At 55.0% G+C, this 25,220-nt stretch overlaps 1 protein-coding gene across 5 annotated transcripts; it reads left to right on the forward strand.

Annotated features, from left to right (window-relative positions):
* Positions 1 to 2,035: 2,035 nt before the first annotated feature.
* On the forward strand, positions 2,036 to 25,144 carry RARG (retinoic acid receptor gamma). Of its 5 annotated transcripts, none has more exons than XM_052000252.1 (11): positions 2,036 to 2,290; positions 3,079 to 3,144; positions 5,815 to 6,146; positions 16,827 to 16,961; positions 18,744 to 18,892; positions 19,257 to 19,398; positions 20,079 to 20,239; positions 20,606 to 20,782; positions 21,737 to 21,941; positions 22,233 to 22,391; positions 23,751 to 25,144. In XM_052000252.1, exons 3-11 carry the CDS (start codon positions 5,960 to 5,962, stop codon positions 23,948 to 23,950), a joined length of 1,515 nt encoding a protein of 504 aa, XP_051856212.1. In that variant the 5' UTR covers positions 2,036 to 2,290; positions 3,079 to 3,144; positions 5,815 to 5,959; the 3' UTR covers positions 23,951 to 25,144. The 5 variants fall into 5 exon arrangements, with proteins under 5 accessions (XP_051856212.1, XP_051856214.1, XP_051856216.1 ...); XM_052000254.1 differs by having other exon boundaries at positions 3,082 to 3,144; XM_052000256.1 differs by lacking the exon at positions 16,827 to 16,961 and having other exon boundaries at positions 2,037 to 2,290.
* Positions 25,145 to 25,220: the final 76 nt, after the last annotated feature.

Here is a 25,220-nt window from a genome sequence, read left to right on the forward strand (position 1 = left end):
GTTTGTGTGGGGATGCCCGGGAAAAGGAGGGGAGAGGTAACGGTGTCCCCGCCCGACTCAGAACAGGAGACTCATTCACTGCAAACCAAGTACAGATGTGCCAGGGAAGCGGATCTAGACCGCTTTTCCAAACCGCAGCTGGGTCCCGCCCTTCTGTTCTCCGCCTCCCCCTCCCCAAACTGTGCCGGACAGAAAGAGTTAATTGTGTAGAGAATTCCCTCTCCCCCAACGCCACACACGGGGGCTCCAGCATCTCCTAGCCAGGACGCCTGGGTCCAACTCCCCGCCAGGACTCCCGAGTCCAGCTCCCCGCCAGGACTCCCGAGTCCAACTCCCCGCCAGGACTCCCGAGTCCAACTTCTCTGACAGCCCCTCCCCGCTCCAGCGTGGCTCCCAGAGTAACCGAGTAATGTCAACAGCAGCCGTGGCCGCTCCGGGGACTGGGCCCCAGAAGTACTGCTTCCTAGCTCCTCCCCGCCCCGTGGACCGAGAGAAGACCTAGTTAGCCCAGCTTCTCTGGGGACGGAGAATGAGTCCCTTTCCTTCGCGTTACTTCAACCTTCACTAGCAACCCAAGGACCGAGAATCCAGGAGTGGATCCGAAATGGAAAATGTAATGGTACCCGGGAGTCCTAGTCCCCGGCTCTCCAAAGTCTCCTACCGAGCACATATAGGACCCTAGAGAGTAATTAGTGGAAGAGGGAATAAATTCCTTTGGGCAGCGTCCCCCAGTCCAGTCTCCACAACCATCCAGAGGAGCCTTCCCTTTCCCATCCCGCCGCCTCTTTTCTTAGCGCTCCCCCTTCAAGAGGTGGGTGATTGGAGAGAGGGAACCCGGGGCGGGGCCTAAGCTCCCAGAATCCCACCCCTCCCTTAGGCTCCTCCCCCTATGTTTTCCCCGTACCTTCCCCTTCCCCCAAATCCAACAACTGGGTCTGAAATGGGGCAAACGTCCTTTGTCATACTGCTGGAAATTTCGTGTGTAGTTGTGATGGCGTTAGACACAGACACACTCACAAATGCCACCAGACGGTGACAGACACACCCACCTCCAGTCAGTAACATTTATGGAGCACACAGTGTGTGCCGACTCACACACACGGAGACACAACGCTCTCGGGCTCTGGCCCGGCTTTCTCACACCCAGCACTCCTCCTCCATCCCACCCACCAGCCCAGTACCCTGGCGCTTCCCGTGACCTCCGCCCCCACTTCTTTCTCTCTTTCCAGGCCCAACATTGGGGGGGGGGGGAATGGAACACAAGGGACCCAGACACTGCGTCTTATGAGAGGACAGGAAAGGGGTCTTCATACTGAGCCTCCAATATCCCCATCAGTCAAACCAGTTTGCTCTAAAGTCAAAAGATCTGACCGGGACGTTTGTTTGCCTGTGGTCTTCCCCCATTAGATTATAAGCTCCTTGAGGACAGGGACTGTCTTTTGCCTCTTTTTGTATAACCAGCTCTTAGAACACTGCCCGGTACACAGTAGGTGCTTAAGAAATGTTTATTGAACTGAATGGAATTGAAAAAGGGCAGGAATTCTGAAGTAGTTGAAGACGCCACTCCCCCAATGTTTGAGAGTGAGTAGTAGCCACCCCCCACACACATCAGGGACACACAGTGAGCCAAAGAGTCGGCAGGGTGGATAACCGGACAGTGATCGGCCGAGCTAAGCTACCCCCGCTGCACCCCACTCCCCAACATCGGAGGAATAGGATAAAGCAAAACTGGGAGAGGGGGCTGGCACCCTGGCACCCCAGACTCTGACCTCTTCTGCCCCCAAGCCATGCCTATTCTCCCCGAGACCGAGCAACAAAGGCCAAGCTAAAGGGAGGGGCAGAGACAGGCGTCCCCGGCTGCCCCGCCCCCCCTTCTCCCTCAACCCCCCCTCTTCTCCCCAGCCTCAGGGCACCAGGGAGGGAGCCGGGCCCGGGCAGCCGTCCTGGGAGGGAGGAGCGAGAGCAGGAGGGGGAGAGGGGGGCAGGGCAAGGAAGGGAGGGAGGTGAGGGGGGAGGGAGGGAGGGAGAAAAAGAAAGAAAATATTTTCCGTGTCCCCGCCTGCGGAGTCAGTGTGCGGTTTGGGAGAAAATGTGTCGGATATTTTGGGGCGGTCACGTGGGCGGGCAGGCTCCAAGAGGCCCCAGGACAGTCCTAGTTTAGAGCCCGTGAGCCCCCCCAAGGGTCCCCCCCGTGACCGCGAACCCCTATTCTAGCGCCTGCCCATCACCAAGACCGTTCAATTCTGGGACCTCCGGCCTTCGAGGATTCCCTTTCCCCCTCCCCTTCCAGGTGAGTCAGAAGGAAAAGGGGGCTGGGATGCTTGGGTCCTACGGTGGGAAGAGGGGATCACCTCGGGGAGCAGTGGTCTGGGAAGGCTGCCTTTTGGGTGCTTGAGGGAGAAAGTTCTTCTGGTTTCTGGGGGCTCCAATCGACCCAGGAGGGCATCTCAGTGCCCTGAGACGGTGAACTTTGGGGTGAGAGGAGAATCTGTGGGGTTGGGGAATTTTCATGGTGAGGAAAGCTTTATCTCATCCTCTCCCAGAGCTTGGAGCTTCTGAGGCCACCGGTAGAACTTGGGACAGATTTTTAGCTTTTCCCTTTCCCCAGGGGGTCCTGGAGGCAGGGAGTTATTTGGAAGCGGGATTGTATGGAGAAGGATCCTGGGCTTTGTTCTCTCCCCCTAAAAACCGGGGAAGAGACTACTGAGCTGCAGCCCTGGAGCAGCTAGGGAAATCATTTTGGTCCGGGAGGTTCCCTCCCCTTTGACACTAGATGAAGGGATATGAAAAGCAGAGATTTAAACGACTAAAGGGCTTCCTGAAGGGGGGTGGGAGTTGGTGGGAAGTGGGGGAGCTTGGGTATTAAGGGATCAGGACCCCTAGGTCTCCCCGCTTCCATCAGAGGGTCTAAGCTTGTGCTCCCCTTTCCCCTCTCCCCACTGGCTAGGTCAGAAGTTTCCTCTGGGTCACTGGCTGCAAGCCCAGGTGAGACAGAGGAAGGCTGGAAGACTGAGGTAAAGGACCCCCAAGCCCTATTCCTCCAGCCCTACTTACTGACTTTGGCTTCTTTCTTCCCAGCAGTCACAGCCTAGTTTCCTCAGCTTTGCCCAGTATGTAGGAGGGAGTGTTTCAGGCAGCCAGAGGGTAAGTGTGTGCTGTCTGTCTGAATTGGGAGGAGGATCAGGGGCTAAGAATGGGATAAAGAGGGGGAGGTCAGAAAATCGGGATGGGTCTGATGTCTGGGGAAGCTGGAGTCTCACTTCCCGAGCCCAGGCTTGCCTTTCTTCAGCCATGGACTAACTTCTGGGGAGATGACGTGGGACCTCTGGAGGTGAGAACCCCTTCTCACCTGTGCCCACATTTCAGAGGGCAGTGTTAGGGAAGTGGGTAGCTTGTGCCTCCCCCCCTTCTGGAGAAGGGAGTGGGGATATCCTCCCCAACAACACCCCTTCCCCCATTCATACACCATAGCTCAGGGCCCTGGTAGGGAGCGGTGGGCACGCCCCCTTCTACCCCAACCCTGGCACATTCCCCCCTGGCTCAGAAAGCCACCTAACTGGCACCTCCAGTTTCCCCCCTGCCCCACCCTGCCCGTGCCCTCCGATGCCCACACACATTCCACTGGCATTGCCTGCCTTCTCCCCTGGGCACTACCCTTTCCTGGGGCCAATTTAGTGTAGGGAAGACACCTGGGGATAGGGGCGGGTGGGGATCTAGGGGTCTGGGCTTCTCTGAGTTTGGCACAGGGCCAAAGGAAACACCCCTATGCCCTCTGCAGCAGCCAGGGGGCCTAGGCAGGAGGCCTAAGGATGCCTGAATTCTTCCACTGGGATTGTGGATGGGGTCATGGAAAAAGGTGGTCGTGTTTATTCAGGGGGGGCAAAGAAGGGGGGAGCAGTCACAAGAGCCTCTTTGTTCCACCAGCTTAGCTGGACTGGGCAGAGAGACATGCCCCCCTTTCCATCCACCCTCCATCCCTGCCCACGCCCACCCCCCCTTAGTTATAAGAGAAGCTGCTTTGTAAAGCAGCCCACCCCTCAACTGGGCCCACTCTCTGGGGTGGGATATTGGAGGAGTAGAGGGGTGAGAAACATTTCTTTCCAGACAGCTCCCTAGGGAAACCCAGGTGTCTCATAACCAACTCAATGCTTCTCTTTACTCCTTGTACCACCCCTTTCTTCCAAATTCAAAGTTCCCCCAATCTACCCTGAGCTTGAGCTTCCCATCTACAACGAACGAAACTCCAGAGATGAGACACAGGCCTTTCCTAACCCTGTCCCCCAGTCCCATTTCATTCTCTAGGGAAATGAGAGTAGGTGGCTCCTGTTCATCCACAACTCCATTCCCTGGGGAGATCCAAGTCTTTGAGCATCAGTTTCTGGATTTCTGTCTTCCTGTCCCCCATTCCAGGGGTCCCTTCTCTTTAGACTCCAGTCGAGAATCTTAAAATAGAAACCAATGTAGGAGAGACCTTGGACATCCTGGGCTAGGGCCAGGGAAGGGTAAAGTGGGGAAAGCCTCTTGCTTCTCAACCTTGGCATCAAAGGGGTTAATACAGTTGGAATGTGGCCCAGCCTGTTGGGCTGTGGCCCAGGGGCCTCTGGGAGCCAGGACTCCTGGCTCCACCTGGGATAAGGACTCCAAGAAGAAGGGGAAACTAAGAAAGATGGGGCCCCGAGGTTGGAAGGTCAGACTTTTTGGGATATGGGTGTAGTGCAAGGTAAATGTGGTAGGGGGTGATTCTTGACCAAGGTTGAGGACCAGAATGGAAAGATACATCATGAGGGGCTGGAGACCCTGACAAATGGAAGACACAGACAGATAGGTACACACTGAAGCAGAGGTAGAAGGTAGGTAAACTAAGGGCTGTAAAATACATGCCCAAAGATGAGAGTTGGTAAGAGAAGCAAATAGAAAATGATAAATATAAAGATCATCATGATCCCATGAATAGAAGCTAAAATAAAAAGGGAGAGATAAAGAAACCCTTTCCACCTCTGTCCTTTCTTTCTGCATTCTCTCCATCCTCTTCCCCCCGAGAGTTCTAGGAGGGGATACCCTGGGCCCAATGCAGAGGCCTCCCATCCCCAAACCCAGCTGCCATAATGCAGACTGGAATCAGAATGAGCCGGAGGTGCAGGAAGAGAGACGGAGCCTGGGAGGCAGAAATGGAAGCAAAGGGGGAAGGAAGGAAGGAAGGAGATGAAAGGAGGCATTGAGGGGAAAGGGAGAGAGAGATCTGGGAAGAAGATGAGAGATGGGAAGGAAGTTGAGGAATTTGGAGGAGAAGGGAAAAAGGAGAGAATTAAAAGAAGGGGGGGGGATTGGGAGAATCAGAATTTCAGAAAAGGGGATTTGGGTAAGTGTGCCAGAAGAGTAGCTGGGGAGGATTTGAGTGTGAAATGTACACAGATTAATAAAGAGATAAGGAACACAAAGGGGTCTGAGAAACTGAGACAGGTCAGGCTACAAAATAGAGATAGAAACTTATCCTCCCCCTTTGTTATCCCAAACTCCTATGTCCTGGGGCTTGACCCTTCACCTCCCTCCTCCCCCTTCCCCTCACCTCTTTCACCTACTTAAGACAGACAATAGCCCCGGGGCCTCAGTCTGTTCTTCCCGGGAGTGGATCTGGAGGGTTTCTCTAAGGCCCAGCACAAGTACCCTTCTGTGTTTCCCCTAAATTTCCAAGGGCCCTTTATTAGCGGCTGCAGATCGAAGGTCGCTGCCTTAGGAGTGAGGCACAAGAGGGGTGTCTGCTTTCTAAAGGTGACCCCCCCTTCATCTGACGGTTTTTCTTTTTTTCCCCTCCAGGACCCTTGGAACCCTGGTGGTTGGGCTGGACGGGGTGGGCACGGAGCCTCCCGGGCCTAGGCGTCGGGCATGGGCGGGGGGTGTAGCTGAGGGTCCCCCCCGCCCATTGCAGACCCTAGAAGGCTCAGCCACCCATGCCACCGCCATGGCTGCCAACAAGGATCGTCTGTTTGTCCCCAGTGCCCTGGCACCTGGGGCTGGTTTCCCTGGGACGACAAGCTTCCCCTTCGCCTTCTCCGGGGGACTCCGGGGATCCCCCCCCTTTGAGATGCTGAGTCCCGGCTTCCGGGGCCTGGGCCAGCCTGATCTTCCCAAGGAGATGGCCTCTCTGTGTGAGTCTCGGGGACTGTGAGGGAGGGGGGGGGGAGACCACCGGGGGCGGGGTGGGGTGGGGTTAGAGGAAGGCTCTCCCATATAGACTGACTCTTAGACGGAGCGGGAGATAGTCAGCAAGGCTCTTGGGCCCCCAGGTGGGAGAATTAATTCTGAGAGCCCGGGCTACTGGAAAACTGTTCTGATGGAGTCTTTGTTGGGGAGTGGGGGGAGGCAGTGATGCAGATCTGGGCCATGTGGAAGTAGTTAAAATGAAGAGGGCTTTTGCATGCAAATAATGTTGGGGAAAGCAGAAGAGGAAGAACTGGGGGGGGGGTTTAGAGACTGTTGTCTGGAACCTGAGAATTCTAGTTATTTGTCGCCGAATAATAATACCTGACACGTTTCTATGCTAAATGAAGGTTTGCAAATTGTTCTCTCTCATTCGCTCCTCCCAAAGTGCTCGCTTGGTAGGTACTGTTATTACTGCCATTTTACAGATGAGGGAAATTGAGGTTTGTGGACTTGCCCCTAGCTAGTGTCTGGGTGGACAAGGAACCCACATGTTCCTGTCTTCAGGGCTAGCATCCTATCACCATAAAGTCTGGGAGTCCTGGGAGGCCGAGGAGTCTAGGAAGCCAGTCTGGGGAGTGGTAGTCATTTTCTGGGTGAGTGGGTGCAGTCTGTTTCAGAAGAGTCCCCAAAGCCAAAATAGAAAGGAGGAGATCCGGCTTGAGACTCTGAAGGTGCATGAGTTGAGAGTTCCCAGCAAGGGGGTGTAGGCAGCCCTCCTATAGGGGAGAACCTTATATCTTAAACAGGGGAGGTGGGGCCCCCGAGAGGGGGGTGGGGCCCTAAGATTATCTTCCCTCCCTTCTTTGTGCATCTGGTGCCCCTCCCCTCCTCTGGGGCCTGGCACAGGACCTGTGCACATGCAGATCCCAACATGCCCCCCTACCCTACCCACTTCGAATGAAATCCCTGGGTGCTGACAGGCCCAGGTCCTCCCCCATTCCCCCCACTGACCCCAAACACACACACTCTTCCTGCAGGGCATCCTGCCCCTTCTCCCTGGGGCTTCTTCCTCTCACCAGCCCTGTGCCAGGGGTCCGAGGGGCTGGGTCAGAGGGGGATGGAGTTGTAGAGAGGAAGCCTGAGCAGGGAAGGTGAGAGGGAGGCCCCCAACCCAAACCAGAAAGGCGAGAGAGAAGCAGAGAAACAAAGACGGGGACTAGGGCAGAGATAGTCGGGGGGCCTTGGTAGAGAAATGGAGTGGGAGCGGGGGGCACAGAGGGGAGGCTGATATTTGAGGAGGGGCCACTGAGAGGAGCGTGTATGTGTGTGTGGTGGGGGGAAGGAGGGAAGGGGGTGACTAGGCTGGGCTGGCAACTGTACTGGAAAGAGTGAGCTCATCTGGAGACAGACTGTGTGTGTGTGAGAGTGAGTGTGTGCCCATGGGTAGTTACATGCGTGTGTGTGCACACATATATATCCATACGGACTGTTCATACACAGAAGGACAGGCAAGGGTGGAGGGTGACAGCCTGGGAGGCTGCGGGAGAGCCAGTGGCTGTGTATGGCTCCCAATGGATTTGCTGTAGCCAGTCGTGGTCAGTGGGCTGAAAATATGGGGGAAAGATGGGGATGGCATGCAGGTGCATGGGGAGAAAGTCTCTTCTTTCTCTAAGAGCGGCCGCCCTCCCTGTGTTCCTGCTCTATCTAAACAAGTTTTTAGGGCTCTGGATTGTGAAGAGCAAGACCCCTGCCCTGTCACCATATTATTGCAAAATCACGAGGACTTTGAACCCCATTCTTCTTTGAATAAGGTGTCTGTGTCTTAGGAGAAGCAGTTGTGGATCTTGAAAGCTAGAAAATGAACTTTCTGGTAGAGAGGAGTGGGATGACATAGAAAAATAAGGGGGACAGCTACTTGTGAGGGGGGAGATTCTAGAGCAGAGATTGTTATGGACCCTCCGGACAGCCTGGTGAAGTCTACAGACTATTTAAAATGAAGTTTTAAAATATAGAAATATTAAAATAAAAATGTAAATATTAAATATGTAAAAAAAGAAACCATTATATCTAAATAGTTACCAAAGTATGTTAAATAATGTATAAATGTATAAAATAAAATAGATGGTATTATAAAAGAAAACCATTACATCAAAAATAGTTTTCAAAATATATTAAGAAAAAAATAGATTCTGAATCTTTTTTTAGGGAGACAGTCCAGAGACCTGAGAGCTAGGAATCCTGGAGTTACAACTCAAGTCACAGTCCATGACCCTCTGACCCAGTCTCTACTCCTAATACTGTTAAAAATCATTCGAGGCAGGTTAAGGTTGGACAAAGGGTCAGGGACCAGCCATGGCTCCCTTTCCAAGGCTGCCTTAAAGGCAGTGGCAGAGAAGTAGGCTCTGGAGGAGGAACAGGAATTAGGACTGAGATCTGGGGAGGATTGGGGAGGGTTGGGGAGGGTGCGGCTGCTGGGGACAGGCCTGGGCAGAGCTGTGGTGGTTGGGGGTGGGAAAGCCTGGGCCTCAGACTTGGGTGGGGGAGATGCATGGGAAAGCTGGTGGTGGGAGCAGGGGGAAACAAAAGGAGAGAATAAGAACCATGTGCTGTCCCAGGGGAGCTCTGGTTAGTGGCAAGGGTTCCCTCTTCTCTTTAGACCCTAAATCTTTTAACCTCCCCTCATTTCCTTCCATATTTTTACCCCACAAAGCAATCTCTGGCTTCTCTTTTCTCTATTCCAAGTCCTTTTGAGTGAAAAAGATAAGAGATTGTTGTGGAAGAGTCAATGAAGAGCATTATCTTAGAGCTGCCCAGGTGTGAGCGAATTCATACTTTTTTAGAAATTCACTATAGGCCCCTAGCCCCTTTTGTAATCCCCTTTTTAGTACTTGAGGTTCTGCTGTATTTGCTAGGGACCCACCCTCACGTTTAAATGGATGAGATGAGTATAAGGGAGCCAAGCTGGGGGGAGATTGGGGGAGCATGTGCTAAGCTGAGCAAGTAGAGGCTTGTGTGCAAGTAAAGGCGGGGAGGGCTTCGTGTATATGTGTGTCTCCACAGACAATGTATTTTGCTTTGAGAATCTAGGGGGTCTTTCTTTTTTGTCTGAGGGTGAGTGAATTTCTGAATATTGAGACTGTATCAATATTGCACTCATGCTAACCCAGAGCAGGGAGCAGTGGTGGGCAAGGTTCTCCAAAGGTCTTTTCTCCTGTGGGGGCTGGGGAGTCTCAGAATTTCATGTAGGGATGAGTAGAATCTAGGGGGTCTTTCTTTTTTGTCTGAGGTGAGTGAATTTCTGAATATTGAGACTGTATCAATATTGCACTCATGCTAACCCGCCAGGGAGTAGTGGTGGGCAAGGTTCTCCAAAGGTCTTTTCTCCTGTTGGAGCTGGGGAAAGAGTCAGAATTTCATGTAGGGATGAGTAGAATCGAGGGGGTCTTTCCTTTTTGTCCGAGGTGAGTGAATTTCTGAATATTGAGACTGTATCATTATTGCACTCATGCTAACCCAGAGCAGGGAGCAGTGGTGGGCAAGGTTCTCCAAAGGTCTCTTCTCCTGTGGGGGCTGGGGAAAGAGTCTCAGAATTTCATGTAGGGATGAGTAGAATCGAGGGGGTCTTTCTTTTTTGTCTGAGGGTGAGTGAATTTCTGAATATTGAGATTGTATCATTATTGCACTCATGCTAACCCGCCAGGGAGTAGTGGTGGGCAAGGTTCTCCAAAGGGGGCCGGGGGAAGCTGAGGACTTAGATTCTCCGGATTTCATCTAGGGATGGATAGATGTCCTGCCTGGCTCTTCGGGGTCAGGTGAAAGGACACATAGAAACACACAGAAAATAGATGGGAGAAATTAATGAGATGAGAAGCAATCAGAGGGATGGGTAGAGGAACATAAACAAAGGGAAATCCTGAGGCAGAGAGACAACCAGGAAGATACAGTCAGGACAGACAGAGACACAAATAGAGAGGCAGAGAGTGAACAGGCGGGTGAGGGCACTGGGCAGGCGGCCTCAAGGAAAAAACCCCAGACTACCGCCTCCTTTCCTTCCCTCCCCTTCCCTGCTCTCTCTCCTCCGGCTCCAGCTCCAGGCCGACACAAACGGGGCTTTGATTGCAACAGGAAACCTCTCCGGCGGGGGGAGCTGGGCAAGCCGCCTCCTTTGGGGCCCAGTCTGCACCCCCCTGCCTCTCCCTGGCCCCCCTCTATCCAATCCTTACGATGGAAGGCCCCTATCCCGGTCCAAGGCTCCCCACCCCTTAGTCCCACCTACCCGAGCTCCGGAGACCCCTCCCATTGCCCTGGGCCATCCTTCCATCAGGGGCTGCTCCCAAACCCAGGTCTTCTTCCCTGAGGCCGTCCCTGCTTTGCCCTGTAAACCCCCCACCCCCCACAATAGATTGGAAAGGAGAAACAGTTGATGGGGGTGAGGAATACAGTTGTCTCCCCCCTTTCCTCTTGCCTGCATGTCAGCTAGAATCTATCTGTGCCAGGGGTGGTGTTGGGGGAAGGGTAACAATGAGGGTAAGACCATTCAAGACCCATAGAATTTAGGGCCTGGATGGTCACTTTCCTTAGTGGGGGGGAGGAGATGCCCTGTTTCCCCTTCCGTGAGTGTTGTATTTGTGCCATTGAGTGGCTTGTGGAGAGGAGGGGGCATAAGAAGAGGGGTGAGTCAGGCAGTGTGCCCCCATCCCCCCCCAGGCTGGTGGAGAACATCTGGTTTTCATGAAATGCTAGAAGAGTAATGGGCCTAATTGCTGCAATAAGGGCAGGGGGAACATTGGGGTAAGGAGGGAGTTGAGCGGCTCTACCCCCCCCTCCCTGTCACACCTTTCCCCAAGGCTGTGGGGGGGCGGGGTGTGAGGCTGATGGGAGAGGTTAGGCAGGGTGCCCTAATGCTCCTCCCCTCCTGGGACCCCCTTTCTTAGGAAGGCAGGGAAAGAACTCCAAAAGGGTGATGTGGAATGGGGAGCATCTGGTGTTGGGAAGAGGGGGGCTGGTGAGGGTTTAGGGCTTTCTGGAACCCTCCTCCCCCACTCCTCTTGTGCCCTCCTCCCAGTCCCCCTCCCTGTGGCCTGGCCACTTCTGGTTCTAATTACCAACCAGGCGGGCCTGACTTAATTGGGACCTTTCAGGAGAGGAAGGGTGGAGGGGGAAGGGTGGGGGGGCTGACAGCCTGCGTTGAAGAACTGGGATCCCTTTATGCCTTCTACCTGGGTTTGGGGGAGTTGGTGTCAATCCCATTTTGGTCCCCACATATAAATTTCTTTTATAAGAGTATTCATTTGACTGCTGTGACTCTAGTCCCGTTCCAAACTCTGCCTCTGGCTCAATTCCCCTATTTGTTAGGATGCCCCCCCCTTCAGGAATAGAGGGTTAGGAAATTGAGGGGAGAGCTTACCCTAGACCCTTCCGCATTACACTGACAACCCTCTAATCCAGTCAGCCCCCTCGGCATTTTCTGATCTACCTTCCCTGTCCCCTCAATACCTACATCTCTGCCCCTTATTTGCCTATCTAACCCCCGAACCCCACTTCTGGATCCCCTTTCCAGCCCTCACCTTCCAGCATACTGTGGCACCCCATGCTTTGCCTTATCTGTCTAACCAATCCTGCCCCCAATATTTGTCCCCTCAAGTCCCTTGTACCCCTGAACTACCCTCCCCCCCAATTGCATCAGAGATTCTTAGAAAAGCGGCGCCCCGCCCCGCCCTGCCGCCGCCGCCGCCGCCGCTGCCTAGGCTGGGGGGGAGGGCCGGCAGCGTGCGTGCGTGCGTGCGTGTGTGTGTGTGTGTGTGTGTGTGTTGGGGGGGCGGGCCAGGACGGGCGGCGCTCCCACTCCCTCCCCAGCTCCCCGTGTGAGCCAGGCTGACCGAGCCGGCTGGGCAGGCCGAGCGGCCGGGCAGCGGGCGGGGCACTGGGGATGGATGGGTGGGGGAGGGACAAGGGGGGGGCGGTTTCCGGGAGTAGCAGCCGCTGGCGCTGTCCCGGGGCCATTCCCCCCCCCCCCTCGACTCCGCCCGGGCAAACTCTTGACGTGGACCAGCTTCCCTCTACCCTCTCTGCCCCGGCCCCCAGGCCCCCCTCCCCCGCAGCTCCTAGTTTCTCCTCTCTAGTCCCGGGCCCCCAGCAGCTCCTGGGCTCCCTTCGGTCCCGGGTCTCCCCATATCCCTACACCGAAAGGGTGACTGATGCTGGGAGGAGGGGGAAGGAAGCAGTGGGGGTCACCGCAAAGGGGGCTGCCTGTGTACGTGGGTTGCAAGCCTACGTGCTGGAAGGAGGGCTCTGAAAACTTTCGAGGGGGCATTTATGATCCTGGGGACAGATAGTGTCTTCAGGAATTCATGATCCTGGGGACAGGTGATGATTCTTGGGGGTAGGGAGCGTTTGATGATCCTGATGGACATTTGAGTCTGGCTAAAATTAGGGCTCCTGAGGGGCATTTGATGTTCCTGAAAGGCAGTTTATTCTGGGAGGGGCGGCAGTTATTGATTCAGGGAAATACAATGATGTTAGGGGGTTGTTGGCAATACTGGGGGCAACTGGTTATCCTAGGGGGGCATTTGATCATCCTTGCGGAGCATCTGGTCATCTTAGAGGAGTATTTGGAGGAAGTTTATTCTGGGGGGTAGTAAATCTGGGTTGGGCACTTGGAAATCCCTGAGAGGCACTTATGTTGGAGGAGCAATTATGAAGCTTTCCAGGGGTGCTGTCAGGGCCCCTAAAAGCGGGGGATTGAAAGCCGGGAGGGCGGTGGGAGTCACCAGCGGGCAGGAGCCGAGTGGGTGGGTTGGGGGAGTAGGACTGGAGGCGTTAAGCAAACGTTCAGGGACCCCGAAGCTTGGAAGAGGGTGCCCCGAGGCTGCCTTGCTCATGGGGGGTGGGGGGCCGGAGAAGGACGCTTGCCGGCAGGGCCGGCGGCCGGCTGGGCGGGGCTGGGCGGGGCCGGGTCAGGGGGAGGTGAGCGCGCCCGGCCGCCAGCCCTAAGGGGGGTTCCCGGAGAGTTCACGTTGGGCGCGCGCTTCGGCCCCGGGACAAGGAGTTGGGGGGGAGGGCGGCAAGGAGAAGAGGCGGAGCTAGAGGAGGAGGCCGAGCCCGAGCCGCAGGAATGTGCCGCGAGCGAGCGCGGAGCGGGAGCGCGCTAAGGGGGTGGAGTCTCCAGAACAAGCGCGGGGGGAGGGGGGTGAGGGAGAGCGAAGGGGGAGGGGAGCAAGTTTGGGACCCGGAGCAGTGCGCGTTGGGGGCGGGAGGACTCTTCTATTCCTGCTCTGCTCTAACTTTAGGCCTAGGATTCTTTCTTTCCTTGGGTTGCTAGAAAGAAAAGTGTGGCTGTTGGAGAAGGGGAAGACTCCGTATGCCCCCTCACTTTTCTTGCCTCCGCCTCCACTCTAAGCACGCGCGTGGGTGCAAATTACGGGCTTCCGTACAGTGCACTGGGATTTAAGGGGTGTCCTAGCACGCGTGTATATTTGCATATGCGTGCGGGCATGTGCGTGCATTGTTGACTATGAGCATATGCGTGAGTTTGAAGATGTGTGCATACATAGATCAATGCCTCCATGCACGCGCGCTCGTGAGAGCGTGTCTCTGAGTATATATGTCTCTGTGTGCGCGCTTGACTCTTCATTCGGCTCCAGCTCGGTGCCCGGCCCCCTCCGCTCTCCAAGCCCCACCCCCCTCCACCCCTCCGGGCTTCGCTTTTACAAAAGGTCTCCCCAGTGAGAGCAGCTTCGGCGCCCGCCCGGAGTGAGCGGGACCGCAGCTGCCGCGGCTTCCAGCCCCGCCCGTCCCCCTCCCCCTACTGGGGATCACCCCCCCCACACCCATCCACGCCTCCCCCCCATGCTGCCCGGCGACCGGCACTAGCACTCCCCCGCCTCCCTCCAGTAGCGGGGCGCTGCCGGGGGAGGAGGGGGATTGCCCGCGGGTCCCCAGCGCCCAGCCTTCCCCTCCACCTCCTCCACACCCTCCACCCCGGGCCGCGATGTACGATTGCATGGAAGCGTTTGCCGGGAGCCCCAGACGGCTGTACGGGGCAGTGGGGCCCGGGGCTGGCTTGCTGCGCAAAGCCACCGGCAGCCCCTGCTTCGCCGGACTTGAGTCCTTTGCTTGGTCGCAGTCCGCCAGTCTACAATGTAGGTACCATCTGGGACCGAGACGTGGGTGCAGGAAAGAGGTGGATATTGGTCCTTTAAATGTTGGGTTTATTTTGGGGGAGGGAGGAGAGGGTGGACGTAAAATAGACGACTTGACGAGGGCCCTTTAAATCCTTGGATGTTGGGGGGGTGCTGGCCCTTTAAATGCGGGGGCCCCGGAGATTTCTTTGGAGGTGTGCGGTTGGTGGATAGTAGGTGATTTCCATAGTGGGTGTATAGCTGGAGTGTGTGGTTAGCGTCACTTGAGGTTTCTGGGGTGGGGGGGAGTCCCTGGTGTTTATTTGTGTAGATTTTACAAACCAGTCGCCCCTGCCCCCTGGAGAACCCGGGAACTCCGCTCTGCCCGGGAGTGTCTAAAGTTTTAAGGTCCTCAGTGGACTTTGTGTCCGAGCAGTTGACGCTGGAAATGGGGGTGACAGTTATTTTCCGCGGGCGTGTTTGTGCCTCGGAGGGATGTGCGGTTGCTGCGGCTCGGGGTGTCTGGGTGACTTTACCCCGCGTCCGCGCGTCCCCCTGCGGACCGCCTCCGGTGGCCCTGGGTGTGTAGGGTGTGCAGTTCGCCTGGGTGGATGTTTGTGGCATGAGTCTGACGGAGTGTGTGACCCGCGGTGGATGAGGGGGTGGGTGGTTTTGGAAAGTGATATGTGTGAGAGTGCATCCTGTCCCCCTCCCCTGCATGTTGTGTAGTGCGGAGAGGGGGGAGGGGGCCGCGCCTGCTCCCTCCCGCGGTTTCGGGAGGAAGGACCCTGCACGGGTCGGGTGGGGTGCTGGGATGATGGGCATAGGGAGGGCAGTTTCCCTCTGGGTCTTTTCCATATACAAGTTTGAAGGAAGCAGAGTCAGAAATTAGAATGTGTGTGTTGGGGGTGGGAAGGAAGGCTGGTCAGGGAGAGGGGAAATTTCTTCCTCAGTGGGGCCCCAAAATATCTATCCTGCCCTCCTCTGGTGAGGGGTGGGATAGAGAAGTCCTGGCTGGGGAGGGAAGACTGGGGCCCTGGAGTCCCCTTCTCCAGAGCAGTAATAAAAAGCCGGGACTGGGAGGCAGTAAAAATGAAGTCCAGATGAGAGGCAGCTTTGAAGAGTGGGCTGCAGAGCCTGGAGGAGGGGGTGGGCCCATTGGAAGGGGGGGCAGGGAGAGCCCGAGGTGGTGACCTGCCTCCCCCCCCCCAGTCGCTATTCACAGTTTCCACCGGGCAGGAGCCCCCTCAGGGACTGGGGGTGAGGGTGGTTGGGGATAGGGAATGGTGAGGATGGGGGCAGGAAGAGAGAAGGGAAAAGGGCAGGGCGGACTGGGGGCGCTGTGGGAGTGTGTGAGCCCGGTCACCGAGCCCAGAGCCCCCGCCAACGCTCCTCACTCCTTGGCACTCAGCAGTGCTGTTTACAAGTTCAGCCGTTTTTGGTTCCAGAGCAGAACAGCTCAGATCTAATGACTCGACTGAGGGGGTTGGGGGGTAGGGGTGGAAATTAGGGGAATTAAATGGGGAAGGATGAGGGGTCTTGGCATTTCAGGGACGGACAGGGGGAGGAGGACGGAGGTCCCAACCCTTCCTGGATTCCCAGCTTCCCCATCCCTGCCTGGGCGAAGGGGATGGATGTACTTTGAGGCTGGGGTGGGGAGGTGAGGAGGGATATTCCAGGAACTGGAGTTTTGTGGGGCTAGGTAGGGCCTTTCTGCCATTTCGAGCAGGCACCAAACTGCCTCTTGGGATTGACTGACCACTTCCTCTCTTTGCCATTGCCACTGGGAGGGGGGGTACTGGGACGTTGCTGTTTACCCCTGGCAGCCCGAGGTCTCTGGCAGTGGGTGCCAGGGAGCTAAGGAGGGCCAAGGAAAGCTGGTTGGACAGCTAGGAAAAAGCCTGAGTAAAAATGTGTTCCAGGACTTACTGGGTCTTTGGAGGGTACTGGTTGGATGGCTTAGGAATGGGTGTGTGTTTTGTTCCTGTGCCACTGTGTTGTTGGGTGTTTGGGCTGTGTTCTGAGGCTCTTTGTGGGGCTGAGGGGGGGGTATGAGGAGAGAGAGTGTGTGTGTGTGTTTGAGAGAGAGACAACACATACAGAGAGACAGAGAGACTGGGAGGAGGTTGTGGGTCTGCTCCAGAGCCTAGGGCTTCAGAGTGCCCTGGGCCTCGCAGCTGGGAGCATTTACAGCGGGTTATAAAGAGTTTGTTTGAAGCTCTCTACTGGCTGGCCAGGAATTTCCTCAATTTCAGCAATTTGGACTTTAAAAGGAGAAAAACCCAGAGCCCACCACCTCCTCTTTCCCAAAAGAGCCCCCCCTCCCCATTCTGCCCCAGCCAAGCATGTTGTGCCTAGGGGCCCCCAGTTGGGGACAGGGCCGGGTCCAACAGTGGTCAGGGTCTCTGGAGCAACTTCCCCTCTCCAGACGGGGTTCTGAAATCACTAGCTTGTACTTTAGGCTTTGGAGATTGGGGTGGTGGGGTGGGGAGTAAGGGGGGGGCTGTACGAGGGTGCCTGGGCAGGGGTGATGACATCACCCAAAGTAGAAAAACTGCCCCCTAGGCCTGTCTCCTCGAACCCCCCTGCTTTGTGGATTGGCTGGCACTGCCCCGTGCCGGCTTGGCCCCACCCGGGGCCCTTTCGCAAGAGAGGAAATGAGGCAGCTCTCTGAGGGCAAGGAAGGCGTCAATGCCCGAGGTGAGCACCCACCCTTGTTCGTTGCCCAGTGGGCACGTTCATCCAGACTAAAGTGTGGTGGGGGAAAAACGGGTCTGGGGAAAGGAAAGAAGTGGGCAGTTCTTTTCTCTGCAGGATTCTTAGGAGCAGCCCCAACCCCCAGACCTCAGTTTTGAATAGAATTCACACATCCTACTTCTCCCCATCTGAATTCTTATGTAAAAAGGGGGGGGGTCAGGCCTCCCTGCCCCCATCCCACCCTCAAGGTGGGCGGCGCCAGACTGTAACCCAGTAATCTGGCTCTTGGATGTTCTTTCCATGCTTACCCTTTGTTGGATTAGAGATCAATCCTAGGTAGGCCCCACTGGGCTGGGGAGAATATTCAGAGAACTGATGCATTGTGGAGTCCTTCCTTCTGCAGAAGCAGCATTTTGGGAAACTCTTGTTCTAAGAGAGAGACCCCCTCCCCCCTCAGATGGGCCTGACTTACCTAATGCTTGAGAACGGGGACCCACACACAGAGCTGCAGTCTTGTCTCCGCTCAGATTAATTACTAAGGCATTAAGCGAAGTGGGTTTGCCCCCCTTTGGGAGCTGTGTTGGGTGTTTTGGAGTTCAGCAGCTTTGTAATATAATCAGGAATGGAGACAAACTGTTCAAAGTCCCTCATTACCCTTCCTTGCATGCTGCTGCATGCCTTCCCAGGCATGTATGCCCCACAGACTCCCAAACATGCTTCTGCATACATGCCCCCCTTGTCTCTCCCCTCCCTGGGCCCCACTTGCAGAGTCCCACCTTTTCTGTCTTCTCCTCCTTAAAACTCGAGTCCCTGCAGTAGAACAGTGTCTAGAGTCCAGGTGCATGGCCATGCTTGGTGGGGACTGAAGGAGACTGCATTTATTGTCTCCCTGTGTGTTGTGGAGCCAGCCTTTTCCTTTACTTGGGCCTCAGTTTCCTCATCTGTAAAGTAGTAGCATTTTTGAGTTTATATTGCAACTGAGAAATTAAGAAATCGGGTAGCAGGATTTTTCAGTTTATTTTGCTATGATGAGGTGATTTTGGGGGGGAGAGGGATGGAGCCAGGAGCTCAGCCTGGGCCCTTGAGTTCCGTTTGCCCAGGATGACCTCTCTGTCTCTCTTAACCCCAGAGAGATTTAGGGCAAAGACACTGAGAAATTAAGGAATAGGGGCATGTTATTAAAGCATTTCCTGAGGGGAAAAGGGTAACTTCCTACCCTATTATGTTTTGGAAAAAAGGAGGCCCAGCATTCCAGGCTCTCTATGACTCCAGCTCCCCATTTACCCATTGCTCTCCGGCCCCAAGGAGAGGCCCATTGTGAGAGATGGGTATGCACGAATCCTGGGTGGGGGAGAAGGTCGGAGAGCCTCGGTGAGTCTCAAAGTTTGACTCCCAGAACCCCGCTTTTTTGGTTGACTCCTAGAACATTCCGCTTTTTAGATAATCCTGTCCAAATGGATTACTTACTTATTTTTACAGATGAGGAAACTGAGGGGTTAACCTCCTGGGGTGTTTGAGTGAGTTTATATTGGGGGGGGTTAGGCTTTGTTTTTGAAGAGCCGAAGGTGAGGCTGGCTGTTGGGGGGTGGGCGTTTGTATGCATGTGGGGAAATGGGAGGAGGGGGCCTGTTTACAGTAAAGTTGTATATGTGTCAGGGGAGGGGGTCTGAACTTTGTTAACTGGAAGATGGATTGCATGGCTGTTATTGTCGGCTTGTTGCTGCTAGAGAGGGTGTTGTGGGGAGGCTGCCTCGGTTAATTCCACGTTGCTCCTTCCTCTCCCAGCTGTAGAGACCCAGAGCACAAGCTCCGAGGAAATGGTGCCCAGCTCACCCTCACCCCCGCCGCCACCCCGGGTCTATAAGCCTTGCTTCGTCTGCAATGACAAGTCCTCTGGCTATCACTATGGGGTCAGCTCCTGTGAGGGTTGCAAGGTGTGTGGTAGGAAAGCCTAGGCCCACTGGGCCGGAGGCCCCTCCGAGGTCTGATGGAAACAGTGGGGGACACGATTAAGGGGGTCGGGCAGCCAAGCATTTAGTGAGCACCTACTGTGTGCATGGGCTGTACTAAGTGCTGAGGAGACAAAAAAAGGCAGAAGGGGCTTGGGGGTGAGGTCAGAGGGGAAATCTGGGAAGGGGTCGGGCAAAGAGGTGTTTGGGAATGATACACTCTGTTCTAGGCGGGGGTTGGGAGAAAAGGGGAGAGGCTCTGGGTGGGTCACAGTGATTGTGGGAGCCTGCGGCTCTAGAAGGGTTGTCTTGATTCCCCCCCCCAGAACACTTCTTTTTCCTCCATCAGGGCTTCTTTCGACGAAGCATCCAGAAGAACATGGTCTACACTTGTCACCGAGATAAGAATTGCATCATCAACAAGGTGACCCGAAACAGGTGCCAGTACTGCCGACTGCAGAAGTGTTTTGAAGTTGGGATGTCCAAGGAAGGTAGGCCCCCTGCCTGCTTCCGCGTTTCCCCTTCCAGGACCCCTCTTGGACTCTTTCAGCATATCTCTGGGATTTGCCTCTGAAGCCTCGCTCCCTTTTACCCCACTTTTGTAGGACTTCCCATCCTTATTAACCAATGAAGGCTACTCCGGAGGACCCCCACCCACCCATTCTCAGCCCTCTCCCTTCCCCCAGTTGAGACCATTTCATGGGCCTTAACCCTTTGGTTTCCCACAAATAGGAATGGAGATTAAGGATCGAATGCCCCCGGGAAAAGCTGCTGCATCCTAGCCCAGGCTTTAGAACAGATTTGGGGTGCTGGCTCCCTCCCCTCCCCCACCATTGTGCTGCCAGGGCTATAAGTGGATATCCTGCCGGCCTTGTATCCTGCCACCCCCACCCCCACCCCCCTCGCTGGCTCCCTCGGTAGCTCCCGCAGGGTGACAGGAAGGGCAGGATGGAGTCCTGCTGCCTGGAGAGAGAGGGAGCGGGACTCCAGGCCCCGGGCCCGGGAAGGGATACTGTGAGACACTGAAGGTGGGGAAGTAAAGGGGACTGGGAGGTGGGTGCTGGGAGGAGGTCGGAACCACTTTAAGACACGGGAGAAAGGGCAGGGTTTGGACCTGGGCGCCCTGACCTCCCTCCGTGTACTTCTCTCCGGCCCGCTGCTTTGCCCCAAGCTGTCCGGAATGACCGAAACAAGAAGAAGAAAGAAGTTAAGGAAGAGGGTCCTCCTGACAGCTATGAGCTGAGTCCCCAGCTGGAAGAACTTATTGCTAAGGTCAGCAAGGCCCATCAAGAGACCTTCCCCTCCTTGTGCCAGCTGGGCAAGTACACAACGGTGAGTGGGCGCGGCGAGACCCCGGAGTGGGCACTGGAGAAGGGGCCCAGAGTGCTGAGAAGGAAGGGGAGCTGTGAAGTCAGCTGGAGAGTTTGGGAAGAAGATAACACGGAAGTGGGGTCCTGGGGGGCCTCTTTAAGGAGGAGAATAGTCGGTCGCACAATAGAGGCAGTTGGAGTTAAGTGACTAGCGAGCAAGCGTCTGAGCCTGGGTTTGAACTGAGGTCCTCCTAACTTCAGGAACGTTATTGTGTCTGCTGTCCCTCAACGAACATTTAAGCACCTACTGTGGGCCATGCTGGAAGAGGAATTGGAGAGTAGGTCACAACGACCCTTGACCCTGTAACTCCCCAATTCTCATCCCTAGAACTCGAGTGCAGATCACCGGGTACAGCTAGACCTGGGCCTGTGGGACAAATTCAGTGAGCTGGCCACCAAGTGTATCATCAAGATTGTGGAATTTGCCAAGCGGCTACCGGGGTTCACCGGACTCAGCATCGCTGACCAGATCACCCTCCTCAAGGCAGCCTGCTTGGACATCCTGGTGAGAGCGGGGGAGCCCTGTTAGCCCCTCGGATCATACCTATATTCTGTCTTCCCTTAGCTCCCCTCCCCCACCTTCTCAAAACTCCCTACATCTCAAGAACGTTTCATATCCTAGAAATTACTTTCCCGTGGGGAGATCCTGAATCTGCGCCCAGCCCCAAAATCCCATCTTATCTGAAGCCTGTGTCCTCCTTCCTTAGCTCAAGGCTCCTAAGAGTCTTTTGTTGGAATTTTTGGGGTCTCTTTTCCAACATTCCCTGGGACTTTTCCTGTCACTGTCGGCCTAAGCAGGCCACTATGTGTGGGTTGGGGGCAGGAGAATTCTGGTCTCTGTGATCCTCGGTTTCAGTGAAATAATACTAATACCCCGCAACCTATCTCACCTAAAAGTAACCTTCAGAGTGCTTTATATACTGTGTTCTGATTGAATCCTTGAACTCAGGTTTCTGAACTCTCCTCACTGCCTTCCCACTGTTTAGACTGACCCCAAGGATATTTTCTTTCCTGTTCTAGCACCTTGAAACCCAATACTGTCAGAATCCTTTGAAAGGTCATCCCTTTCCCCAGGACTGATTACTGACCAACAGCAAGTCTTTTCACCTCAGGCCTTCTTTGAAATGACTTTCTGTCTTCTGTCCTTCCTCTCATACCTTCCTTCTCTTCCTCCATAATTATCCCACTCTTGGGACATACTCTGGAAGTTGGTATGTTGTTTGGGGTGCATCCGTGTCTCCTGACCGACCCTCCCCCCTGCCCTTTGCCCCGTTCTGGAAGGCAGGCCTCCGGGAGCCCTTGTGACTTTTGACAGGTCGCAGATTGTTCCCATTCCTGCTGTTCCTGAGCCCCACCCCCAGCTCCAGGTCCCCTCCTTGTGCACCATGTAGAGCCACCCCCATTCTCCCCCCGACCCCTCCCCAGCTTGTCTCCTTCCTCACTCCTCCCCTCCCCCCAGATGCTTCGGATCTGCACCCGATACACCCCGGAACAGGACACCATGACTTTTTCCGACGGGCTGACCCTAAATCGGACGCAGATGCACAACGCTGGCTTCGGGCCTCTCACGGACTTGGTCTTTGCCTTTGCTGGGCAGCTGCTGCCTCTCGAGATGGATGACACGGAGACGGGGCTGCTCAGCGCCATTTGCCTCATCTGTGGAGGTACTCCCTGTCCCTGGTATCTCCGCACCCTCCCCTTCGCCGTTTTCTTCCTGATTCTCCAGTCTGTCCAGACCCTGTGGCTCCAGTTTTTCTTTAAAACAGCTGCTTCTGGCCGAGACTGCCTTAGTCCTTTTCTTCTTATCTCTCTCAGGCTGGGTGGCTGAGTGGGGACAATCTGGGAAATTGCTGGGTTTGCTCTAGGAGGCCCCCTAGCGGGAGCCCCTTCTTTGTGTCCCCATTCCTGCGGCTTTTCTCCCATCCCCTCCTGCAATCTCGCCTCTTCCTCCCCAGACCGAATGGACCTGGAGGAACCAGAGAAAGTGGACAAATTGCAAGAACCACTCTTGGAGGCTCTGCGGTTGTATGCCAGGCGTCGCCGGCCCAGCCAGCCCTACATGTTCCCAAGAATGCTCATGAAGATCACTGACCTTCGAGGCATCAGTACCAAGGGTCAGCCCGGAAGGGGGAGGGTGCGATAACTAGGGGAGAGGACCTGGGTCCTACATACCCAGCCTGGGACTCTGCCCTTGGTGGGGGGAGCAGTGGGAGAGAAGGAACTCCAGAGGAGGCCTGAAGTGCCCAGGTTAATGGAGGGCGGGAATGGTCCAGACTTCAGACACATCCTAGCTGTGTGATCCTGGGTAAATAAATCACTTAGCTTTTTGCCTGCCTCAATTTACTCATCCACAAAATGGGCATTATCATCGCACTTGCCTTCCAGGGTCATCATAAGGATCAAATGAGATAACATTTGTAAAGTCTGTTGCAAACCTTAGAGTACTATATAAATGCTAGCTGCTATTACAGGTATAATAAAAACTCACTTTAAACAAAAATTGTTGCTCATAAGCAACCCTGTAAAGGAGGTGATAGAAGTATTGTCCCATTTTGCAGAAGAGAAAACTGAGTCTCAAAAGTTGTGACTTACCTAAGGTTACATATGTATGTAGTACATGTTAATGCTTGCATTTGATCCCAGATCTTATTCCTGAGAGATTTTTTTTCCCACTTATATACCCCACTGCCTGAGCACAGCTGGGTTGACTTTTCTCATCAATGTTATTATGGATCCCTGTGGATCAAAGTTATGACTGGGGACAGTTTCTTTGGAAAGGCTTCCAGGAAGAAGGAAATAGGCATTTATTAAGTACCTACTGTGTGCTTTATAAGTATTCTTATATCGAATCCTCACAACAATCCTGGAAAGTAGGGGTGAATCCCTGTGGATCAAGGTTATGACTGGGGACAGTTTCTTTGGAAAGGGTACCACCAGGAAGGAGATAGGCATTTATTAAGTACCTACTGTGTGCCAAAACCTAGCTAGGTGCTTTACAATTATTCTCTTATTGAATCTTTACAATTCTGGAAGGTAGGGGCTGTTAACCCCCCCCCCTTTTTTTTAATAGCTTTTTATTGACAGAACCCATGCCAGGGTAATTTTTTACAGCGTTATCCCTTGCACTCGCTTCTGTTCCGATTTTTCCCCTCCTTCCCTCCACCCCCTCCCCCAGATGGCAAGCAGTTCTTTACATGTGTTAAACCCATTTTACAGTTGAGAAAACCAAGATGAAAAGATTTGCTCAGGATGACACTGCTAGTCAGTGTTTGAGCCTGAACTCCAGGCCCAGTGTTCCAGCCCCATCTCCTGCCAGGTGCTTAGATCTCGGGGAATAATTAGGACCACTAGGGACCAAAAGGAAGGAGCAAGAAGGCAAGGTTAAGAAGAGATAGGACTGGGTAGAAGAGGTTGGGAAATAACCAGTTTGAAAGCTTAGAGATCATTTGTTCCATGGGCATTCCTCTTCACAGGAGCCGAACGCGCCATCACCTTAAAAATGGAGATCCCAGGCCCAATGCCCCCTCTGATCCGGGAGATGCTGGAGAACCCCGAAATGTTTGAGGACGACTCCTCGCAAGCTGGGCCCCGACCGGAGCCTCCCAGCGAGGATGAGGGAGTGGGGGGTGGGGGCGATGGGGACCTCAGCCCCCAACCTGACCCAGACCCCTGATCGCCCCCCGTGGTGGCGGCGATGCTGAGGGCTGATCAGACGCTGGGTAGCAGACTGACCATCCCCACCAGTGACTGGGAGAGGACCTTATTGCCCTCTCTTGACTCCCGTTCCCCAAACCAGCACCAGTTCAAGCTCCTTGTTTTTGCCAAAGTTTCTTGGGCTACATGTCCATCCCTTACCCTCACCAAGTCCTAACTGGGCTTCCTCCCCACACTTTTCTGGTTGGGACCTGATTCCTGCGCCTCTCTCCCCACCTTAGGGAGATAGCGGGAGGGGTGAGATGGGGTCTCAGCTGTGAATCTGGGAGCTCTCTCTTGGACATCGAGATCCCTCAGTTCCCAGCGGGGAGAAGGGGGCGAATATTTGTTGGTGCTGAGTAGGTGAGGACCTTGTCTCCCACACCCCGCCTCCCCTGCCAGGTGCTTAGACCTCCAGGAATAATTAGAAACACTAGAGACCAAAGGGAGGAGCAGGGGGGCTGGGCCAGCCGCCTCCACCCCCTTGTGCCTGCTGTGCAATGCCCCCTGCCTGACACACGCTGCCCTCTGCCTCCCTGTGTGCCAGGCTCCGGGGAGGGGGCCGCTGAGCTCCCCCAGGCCTGTGGGGGCAGCGAAGGGGAGCAGATGCAGGCCCGTTCTGCACCTCTTTGTTGATGGCTCCAGCTCGTACTCCCCCTGTCCCCATGCTTCCCCCACAAAAAGGGGAAGTGCCCTCCGTTAAGAATCCCCCAGTCCTATCATGTGCCTTGGGTGTCCCCCGCCCCCCATCTCAGCCATCGGGGCGGAACCCTTCTACACTACAGAGGGGCCTGGGGAGCCCCTCCCACTCCACCCCTAGTGCCTTCCCCCCACAGTACCCCAGAGCAGCTCAGCCCAGGGAGGGGAGGGCTGCTTAGCTGATCCCTTCCCTCCCCAGAGGAAGCCTCTTATTTATTTATTAGCTTTTGTTTACACCCTGGAATTACCCCCCATCCCCCTGGGGGTTCTGGGGGTGGAGCCCAGGGCCCCTTCTGATTCCCAACCCTTGGTTTGTATTTAGCTGCCAAATAAAATTCCCACTGGCCCCCCTTTTTCTCTGGGGGGGCTGGGTGCTGTCCCCTCCCCCCCTTTGTTTACATCCCCCTTCCCTCCCGCTGTATCGCATATTGCTGAGTTTTCTATTTTTGCAAAATAAAGTGATGGAAACTCATGAGATCTGACTCTGTGGTGGTGGTGGGGCTGGGACTGGAAGGAGGCTGCTGAAGATTGGCCTGAGGGCGAAGTGAGAC

Source organism: Antechinus flavipes, chromosome 5 (genome assembly GCF_016432865.1).
Source record: "Antechinus flavipes isolate AdamAnt ecotype Samford, QLD, Australia chromosome 5, AdamAnt_v2, whole genome shotgun sequence".
NCBI classification, from domain to species: Eukaryota; Metazoa; Chordata; class Mammalia; order Dasyuromorphia; family Dasyuridae; genus Antechinus; species Antechinus flavipes.